We start from the raw sequence: 9,507 nt of genomic DNA, 5'->3' as shown, positions 1-9,507 counted from the left end.
TACCAGGGAACATCAGGCAGCAGGTTAAGCAGCCACTGTGAAGTAGCATCCCATAGGGGCACAGGTTCAAGTCCTGGCTGCTCTATTTCTCATCCAGCTCCCTGATTAATCCAGCTCCCAGACTGGGAAAGCAGTGGATGGAGTTCTTGGCTTTGATACCTTCTGAACTGAGATCTAACTCACACCAATGTGTGACAATCTGGAATAAGGGTGTCCTAGACAAGGGAAGAGCCAGCGTGAGAGCCCTAAGGCTGAGAATGAGCTGGGTACCTGAGGACAGGAAGGCCCCTGTGGCTGGAGCACATGGCTAAGAGGAAGAATGACAGCTTTTGATGGATTGGAGGTAGAGAGGCTGGATTTTACAAATGGAAATAAAGGACTTCCCCCACCCCATACAGCAGGAATTTCAGAAGCAATGACCAGTGTAACTAACATGGGACATCTTATATTTAAAAAGTTCATGTGATGGTCTAAGTCCTGTATAACTGGGGACCCTGGGTTCTATCTAGCGACTCTCATTCGGAGCTGATTTTGGCAACATGGGAAGACAACGTCCCAACTCTCACATCCAGCAGAAGATGCTCAGCTGAGGCGTGCTTCCTGTTTCTGCTCCTGACCCTTCTCGTTGCTCTTCAGAATCAAGATATTTCTGGCCCCAAACCAAAACCTACACCAATGCCATCCCATTCCCCAATCAGCCAGTGAAAACTGGCAATGAGATCAGGCATCACTTCAAGTGTAAGATTATCTTACTGAATATAGTTTTAAGTGATGATAAGGATTAATTAGGGATCTTAATAAATTAGTGTGAAGTAGATGAGGAACAAGTATTGAGTCATAAAAAGGTGTTTGAATACTAGGCAACATTAGAGTGGTAGTAATGGAGTATTGATAATCTAACTGCTAATTTTGCTTCTGTACTGATAGCTTCTACTTTAAGTTAAGAGGCAAGACTAACACCATGATAGGCATGAAGTAAGAGAGTAGGCCTAACTCTCATTTCCCAAAGGTGACAGCAAGGGCTCTTAGAGACCACCCTGGAAAAATGTGACCAACAGAAAAGAGATAAAAAGGCCCTTACCTTGGATGAAGGCAACAGACCAGTCACTGTCAGCTCTCACAGTCCTTTGTGTGATTTGATCTGCAGTATGTGGACACGCAGTACGTAACTAAGAAGAGATAATGTATGCGGTGTATGTGACTAGGAAGATATAGAAGCTGCTTAGGAGAAACGCAGGGTCCTTGTCAAGGCTCCACTACGTTGGGTGAGACTCAGACCCTAGCTTGAGCTAGCAATAAAGTTTCTTTGCTTTTGCATTGTTGTGTGTGGAACTTGTCTGTCCACAGTCTGGGGATCTTCTGGACCTAACACAAGAAGAGCAGTTAAGAACACAGTTGGTTCTGGAAGGAGCTGCACTTGAGTATGCATCATTACTTTGCATCCAGCTCACCCTCTTTAACTGTAGCAAGCTGAAGATGTCACCCTCATTTGGATGATTTGGAGCTGTGATGAGTGGGTTGCTATGGTGATACATATGAGAGGTCTTTTGGAATGGAGTAAGTGCAGCACTAAGCTTAAAGGAAATTCCAGGGACCTGAAAGCAGAGGGAACTGAACCTGGAGTGGTCCTTTGGTCTTGGTAACATGGAGATGCAAGGGGCATGTACTGGAATCTACAGGCCCATGTTTTCATTCTTGGTGGATGTGAATAGGAATGGAGACCTTCCTAATTCCTATGTGAGGCAACCCGCTCAGAGCTACTCCAACCTCCATCCCAGAGTGAGCCAGACAGGAACATCTATTTCCTAGCGGGAGGCAGCAAGACCATGTGTCTGTCTTGGTCTTGGCTCCTGCTGAGGGGGAAACTTCAAAAAACTGGGAACAGTCCGAATTTTCAAAATAACACCTGCTTAAAGAGTCTTCTAGACATGGAAATGTGATCTGTTAGATTTAAAGCTCAATGGGAAATAATACCTCCATAAAATTTACAGACACAGGGGGGATCCCCAGCGCCTATAAAACTGTACTACATAATATAATGTAAGCAACAATAAAAAAAAAATTTACAGACACAGACACACACACACGCATACATACCTCCATGAGCCGACTCAAACAGTTGAAGGACAATATGTTCTGGAAAGCGAGGAGAGCTGTGGGATCTGCCCAGAAGGCTAGTCTGAAATAAATAGATGACACTGCAGCGAGTGGTATGAAGCAACATGAACAGGCGCTGGCGTGACGTGGTGGGTTCAGAGTGCAGGTGTGAGTCCTGGTTGCTCTGCTTCCCATCTGTGTCCCTGCAAACATGCCTGTGAAGGCAGGAGGATGGTCTTGGTACTTGTGCCCCTGTCGTCTTTGAGAGACACTGGAACAGAGTCCCTGGTTCCTGGCTTCTTCAGCCTGCCCATCCTGGTTGTTGTGGACATCTAGGGAGTTAACCAGTAGATGGAAGAACTCTCTCTCTTTTTATCTGTTGCTTTGCTTTTTTTTTTTTAATATATACATGATTTATTTATTTGACAGGTTTTACAGAGAAGGACAGAGCTTTTTTTTTATATATTTGAACATTTTATTCACTTAAACATAACAAGTATTTTAAGCAAGAAAAATGAATCCTGAACTGAACACCAAAATATTCTCACTAACTATGCATTTTCTTTGGTTTTGTCTTTATCTTATTTTCTTAGGATAGTATAGTCCAATCACACAAGGTGCAAATTATCACATTATAAAAGCTAAAATTTCTGGGTCAGAATTTCAGCTCTAAAGTATTATTGCTAAGGGGTTACATATTTAAGACTGGGAAAATTTTACAGAGAAGGACAGAGCTTTCTTTTTTTTTTACCTGTTTGTATTTTTATTCAAATATTTTTCTTCCACCTATTTTTCTTTACAGGGAAGTGGGTAAGATTATTATTTCCATATTGTTCCCTTCATGTATCTGAGGTAAAGGGGGATACTGAGGGAGAAGCCCTACCCGATTTCCTGTTGCTTTGCTTTTCAAGTAAACATAAATAAGTAAATCTTACAGAGAGAGATGAAAGCCAGCATGAGGATGATTTAGGATCTAAACCTATTGTAATTCCTGATAGACACACTAGGAAGAATACGAAGGCAATACCATTGAAAGACATTGATGAGAACTTTCTAGAATTGGTGCAAAAAAAAAAAAATTCACAGATTTGGGAAGCTTAATAAATTCCAAAAGGATGGCTTAGTTAGAAAAATCACACTCAGATACAGTGTAGTCAGAGAGTAGTGTGAGATTATGGGGTGGCTAAACTTGCTAGCAAAACTCCATAGCTATGGCAATTCCCAGTCTCCTGGAAAAAAATGAACAACAAAACCCACAAGAACCTTTTAATCCTATCTTTAATGATAGGTTTCTAGCCTGTGTTTAAGGATTATTTTATTATGAATATCATAAACAGTTATGTAAAACAGGCTTCTAGTTTTTAATTAGTGAAGCTATAGGATCAAAGAGTGAAACCATTCATTGTAGAGGTGAGGCCTTGAAGGCTCAGAGAAGTTGAGATTTGCTGGAGGTTACACAGCTGATGGCTACACTTTTGATTGTTTTACTTTTGATGTTTACCTAGTTGGTCAAGGTGGGAAGGATCGAGGGTTAGGGGAAAGTGGGTGTGATCATTATTTCCAAATTTTCCATTTCTCCTTGTTTTTGGGAGAAAGGGAGAGATAAGAGGAGAAGCCATGTCCAGCCTCCCAACTGCTCCAGTACCTGGGGATGGGGAACGGCCACCTGATATCAATGGCCACCTGATATCCTGATGTGGCACATGCTCCCAGAGTTCTGTCCAAGTGGTATGGATAGTTCTGAAACGCTGTCGATAGCGCTGATCCAAGACGAGGAAATCCTTCCAATGTCCATGGTACAGACTTCATTTACCTGGATTTTTGCTGTTATTATTTGGCTTGGGTAGTTGTCCAGTTTTTTCTGTTCTCTTTTCTCTGCTGTGGTACCCAGATGTCCTCTGTAGGCCCTAATGGCCTGCAGCATCCTTCATGCACATCAGGACAGGCATCCACTTCTCTGTCTTTTCCACTGAGGATCTGTTCTTGCAGGTGGGCCTAGGGACCCAGGCCAGGCACCCAGACTTTGCTGCATACCCACCCCGCTGAACACCGCCTCCCTCACCTCCAGGGCTCTTGGTCCTGGCACTGATTTTTTTTTTTTTTTAAGATTTGTTGATTTGAAAGGCAGAGAGGTTGGTATTGTGGCCTAGCAGGTAAAGCTATCATCTGTAGCTCCGGCATCCCATGTGAGTTCAGTTCATGTCCCAGTTGTTCCCATTTTCCATTCAGCTCCCTGCTAGTGTGCTTTACCATCAGCATTTGAGACCCAGTTGAAGCTCCTGGCTCTGACTTTGGCCCAGCTCAGCCACTGCTGTTGAAGCCGTCTGGGAGTGAACCAATAGAGGGACGATCTTACTGTCTCTTCCTCTTTCTATGTAACTCTGCCTTTCAAACAAATAAATAATTCCTTTAAAAAGTGAAAGCCTGAGTTATGTTGAGAGAAAGAAACAGGGGGGAGAGAGAGAGAGAGAGAGATTGAGTGAGTAAGTGAGCTATTTTACATCTGCTGGTTCATTTCCTAAACGGCCACAATAGTCTAGCCTGGGCTGAGCCTGGCCAGGACAAAGCAAGGAACCTGAACTCCGTCCGGGTCTCCTCCATGCGTGACAGGAGTCCAAGCATTTGGGCCATCTTCTGCTGCTTTCCCAGGTGCATTGGCAGAGCTGGAACTTCACAGCAGCACTTACTGGGGATGGCAGTGTCACGGGCAGGGACTTGACATGTCAGCCCAGTCCTTTTAATTTTTTTTTAAAGATCCAATCTTGCTATTTCTTCCTTTTCCTTTTCCTCCCTCCCTCTCTCTTTTTAAAAGATTTATTTACTTTATTGGAAAGGCAGATGTACAGAGAGGAGGAGAGACAGAGAGGAAGATCTTCTGGCCAGTGATTCACTCCCCAAGTGAGTGCAACGGCTGGTGCTGCGCTGATCCGAAGCCGGGATCCAGGAACTTCTTCCGGGTCTCCCACACGGGTGCAGGGGCCCAAGGCTCTGACCTGCCTTCGATTGCTTTCCCAGGCCAGAAGCATGGAGCTGGATGGGAAGTGGGGCTGGCAGGATCAGAACCAGTGCTCATATGGGATCCTGGCGCATTCAAAGCGAGGACCTTAACCATTACGCTATCGTGTCTTTCTTTCTTTCTTTTTCCTTCCTTCCTTCCTTCCTTCCTTCCTTCCTTCCTTCCTTCCTTCCTTCCTTCCTTCCTTCCTTCCTTCCTTCCTTTCTCCCCCCACTTTTTTTTTAAAAGGATTTATTTATCTCTATTATGCAGATTTGCAGAGAGAAGGAAAAACACAGAGAAAGAGTTTCTATCTGCTGGTTCACTCCCAATGTGGCCACATTCTCTGGAGCTGAGGCAATTTGAAGCCAGGAGCATGGAGCTTCTTCTGGGTCTCCCACACACAGGCAGGGTACCAAGGCTTTGGGTAGTCCTCCACTGAGTTCCCAGGTCACAAGCAAGGAGCTAGATGGGAAGTGGAGCAGCCAGGACATAAACCAGCATCTGTATGGGATGTTGGCATCATAAGGTGGAGGTGTGCTAAGTCACCATGCCAGCCTGTATATTGTATATATATGTGGGAGACGCGAAGAAAACTCCTGGCTCCCAGCTTCAGATAGGTTCAGTTCTGGCTGCTGTAGCCATTTAGGGAATCAACCATCAGATGGAAGATCTTTTCCTCTCCTTCTCCCTGTAAAATTGCCTTTCCAATAAAAATAAGTAAATAAACAATTCTTTAAACATAAAGTTCACCCTTATAAAGTGGCAGGTGATTTCTAATAACATGCTAGCATTTTAGAGCATGTTTCAGGGAATGTTCAAAATACAAAAAGAAGCAGTCAGATAGTTGAAGCAATGCACATTTATTTTGTTGAGAAAACAGGAGTGGTTTATGTTCATAAAGCTCACAAGCAATTCCTTATGCAGAAAGCTTAGTGTTTCAGCTGCGTTCATATCCATGTTAGCCTGGCCTCTGAAAGCTTTTCCGCACCTGGTGAGTCATTTTCTGCAACAGAGACCAACTTTTCTACTGACAATGTTAGAAAGGAAAACAAACAGTGGATTTATTACACAAGTTATTTAAATATCCTTGATAGCATTCTAAATGCAACAACTGCTTCGTCAGCATTAAAGTTCAGGTGAAGTGCAGGAAACTTTATAACTGTATGAAAACCAAACCAAACCAAACCAAACCAAACCAAACCAAACCAAACCAAACCAAACCAAACCAAACCAAAAGTACTCCTTGCAGGCTAGGAGACCTGTGACTTGTGGCCAGTAGGGGGCATCGCTCCTCCAGAGCGAAAAGCACTTTTAGAGCAGCCCAGATGTGCACCCTACCTGCCCACCCCCCGCCTTCCAGCATTTTTGCGATCACTCTTGTAATCAACTATTGGTTCACAGGGTCTATATTTCTGAGTGAGAGGAAAGTCTGTAATTTGTAATCAAAGTCGACGGCTCTGAACTGCGGTTCCTTGTATTTTTTGGTCATCTTGGCACCCAAGTATGTGATGAGTTCACATCTTTCTATAAACTGCTCCATCTTCTTCTTGTACTTCTTTCTTGTGTATTCAGACCCTTTGGGGTTAAAGGCTGTAGGAAACGACAGAGAACCGTGACTGCCTGCTCTCAGGCTGGTGGACCTGGGAGAGGCAGGGGCTGGCTGTGTGGCTGAGTCGGACAGCTCTGGCTGATAATGCATCCAGATTCCTAAGAAGATGTGCTGATTATTCTCATGTGGGTTATAACTGCTGGTATTCACCTTTTTTCTATAGCATGGATAATTCAGAATTGACCTTTTGCTCCCAGTTCTGCTTTTAAAGCTAGAAATTCAGTTTTGATGTTTTTGCTAAAATGACTGCCCCCATAATCTGCTGTATCTTCTACCAACATGTATATACACACTCCAACCAACCAACCAACCACCCCAACTTGACAATCCTTTTAATATTTGAAAGTTCTTCAAAGAGTCCATGAAAAACGTATAGTCACATACTTTGTAAAACTTTTGGAAAATGCTATTAAAAGAGTAACTTTTAACAATGTGTGAAATTCATGCAATTTTTAAAATACTAACATTTTAAAAAACTTTTTGTATTTTTTTTTGCATGCTACAATGAATGGAATTAATTCTGAGTAGCACATCAATAAAAATATACATCTCAGGGGTGGTGTTGTGACTCGGGGGTTAAGCCACCAGCTCTCTGCTAATGAGCCTGGGAAAGCAGTGGAAGGTGGCTCAAGTGTTTGTGTCCCCCAGCCTTGGGTATTGTGGACATTTGGGAGGTGATCAGCATATGGAAGGACCCCTCCTCTCCCCGCCGCCCGCCCCCCACATACTTGCCTTCTCTCAGTGTAACTAAGCCTTTTACTTTCATATAAATCAATCTTTAAAACAAAGACATACCTTTCAGATGAAATGCTATGTAGAGCAGTGCGGATCTCCTTACACTCAAGAAGGGGAACTTGGGCTTTAAGCACCCTGCTGCATTCATTGCTTTAATTAGAGATGTAGCGATGCCCTGCAGGAGGGAGCCATTTGAATCACGTGAGTGTCTGAGCTTAGTTTCTTGGTGTAAACAGAGTGAAAGGCTCTGAGCTTGGGGATGGGGCTTCTGAAGATGATTAGGTGACAGCCAATAGGAGGGAAACATAAGCTACATTTGGTTGGGAATCCTGGAAATTATACATTGGCTCAGTGCTGGGGGTGGGGTGGGAGGGCACCGGCCTGTGCTTTATCACAAAAGCCTCTTCATTCCTTTCACTCGGGCCATGTTTTCGTAGCAACCAGGGAAGAAGGAGGGAGGGGAGCTGGGGATTCAGGCTGCGAATTGCTTTGGCCCAGTTCTGCTTCCTTTCCCAGAACTGGCTGGATTGTCCCCACACCGTCAGTGGGCTTGAGCTTGGCGGTCAGGAAGGTAATGAGAATTCTGGAACTGAAAAGAAGCTAGAAGCATCCTCTTCACCCCACCCCCCTCCTGCCCTGTAATTCTGCACTGATAGATGGGGCCTCCTCTGGGTGAGCTGCACCTGGCATTTCGATGTTAAATCAGACGGAGGGCTTACTTTCTAGGTAAGCTGAAAAAGACAACGTGGTTCAGGTTTTGTGAATACGGTATGCCAGTGGACCTTAGACATTGATTTTGTAGAATTATTTAAAAAAAATAAAAATTAGCTTTAAAAACAGTAGTTGGCTTTAGTGGGAAGCCTATTTAGAAAAAAAAAAAAGTTCTGTTTGGGTAAATGAGTAAGTTGCTTCATGGGGATTTGCAGAGCATGCTCAGCCCTGGGGTTCACTTGACCTGGCATTACAACTCAACATGTGTGTGCAGTGCCAGTGCACCGTCCTCCAACTCAACCTGCATTATTTCAGATCCTGGGAAAGTTCTACAGACACACACTTTCCAAAGTAAGGACCACACCACGTAGCCAGGTCCAAGGTAAGGACGATCTCCCTTGTCTCGTGAGTGCAGCTCTATTTGGGAATGAGCTACGGAAGTGAGGGCTTGCAACATATTTTGTTTTCAGATCCAAAGAAGGGAAGAGTGGGTTGGCAGCTTAAGATAAAAAAAAAAAATGCTGCCTTAAATTGCCTGCATTGCTAAAGCAAAACAAAAAACCTGTTTTGAAAGAGAAGGGAGCAAGGTGCATTTTGAATGGGCATCCCGGGACAACCCAGCAACAGCACCTGCTCCAGGTATCCTGGCAGAGGGAGGCTGGTGAGCGAGATGGGTTGCTTCAGCGGGGGCAGCTTGTGTGGAAGCTTCTGGTCCCAGTATCTCTGTGGTGACCTGAGGACACAAAGCTCGTGACATGGGTACCCGCACCAGAGACCAGGGGAATGCCAAGTTGACCACCTGTTTCTCTCCACCCCGGAAAACGATACAAGTCCTCCAGTTCTGCTCACCTGCTCTCAGTTTCCTGGCTTTTCACAGCAATTATTTTCAAAGTTTATATAGTCTCTTCAACTTTCTGCTGACTCTCTAAGTAGTGCCCTCCATGACCTGGGCAGGTGCTATGCTATACACCTGCTTTCCCAGGTTCTTCACTCCCCAGCTGCTGAGGGCATCTGTGAATGTACCCTCTAGACTGCAGACAGGACTTCCACTTTGCCTCGCTCTGCGCACTCATTCGTGTTGATATCACCAAGTAGCCTGCTACAACCTCACCTTCACACTTTTACAGTCCTGGTCTTGTTTGACCCCTAGGCAGCAGCCAAGCTTGCTGCCTGCAGGCACCTACCTGGAGCCTTCCTCTCTAATCCATGGCCAGCCCTACTCTCCATATAGTTTTAAATTTCCCCTTGCAGTCTTCCCTGTTAGCTGAGTGTTTCTCAGGGCTTGAGCTCAGGGCTACAGATCAGCTCAAAAACAGGGGGGTGTGGTTTGCGGCAGCCTGCTGCCAATACTCCAGTG

General features: G+C 44.6%; 1 protein-coding gene across 1 annotated transcript in view; it reads right to left on the bottom strand.

Moving 5' to 3' along the window:
- Positions 1–6,378: 6,378 nt before the first annotated feature.
- The window catches only part of LOC121167132 (adenylate kinase 9-like), an 80,455-nt gene continuing 77,326 nt past the window's right edge, over positions 6,379–9,507 (bottom strand). The window contains exons 39-41 of the mRNA XM_040996513.1: positions 8,781–8,883; positions 7,500–7,614; positions 6,379–6,685 (exon numbers count right to left, since the gene is read on the bottom strand). Of these exons, the coding sequence (XP_040852447.1) occupies positions 6,483–6,685; positions 7,500–7,614; positions 8,781–8,883 (421 nt within the window). The 3' untranslated portion in view covers positions 6,379–6,482. The remainder of the gene's footprint in view (positions 6,686–7,499; positions 7,615–8,780; positions 8,884–9,507) is intronic.

This window comes from Ochotona curzoniae, unplaced genomic scaffold (genome assembly GCF_017591425.1).
Source record: "Ochotona curzoniae isolate NIBS_2020 unplaced genomic scaffold, NIBS_Ocur_1.0 patch336, whole genome shotgun sequence".
Classification (NCBI taxonomy): domain Eukaryota; kingdom Metazoa; phylum Chordata; class Mammalia; order Lagomorpha; family Ochotonidae; genus Ochotona; species Ochotona curzoniae.
This window is presented reverse-complemented; position numbering and strand designations above follow the sequence as displayed.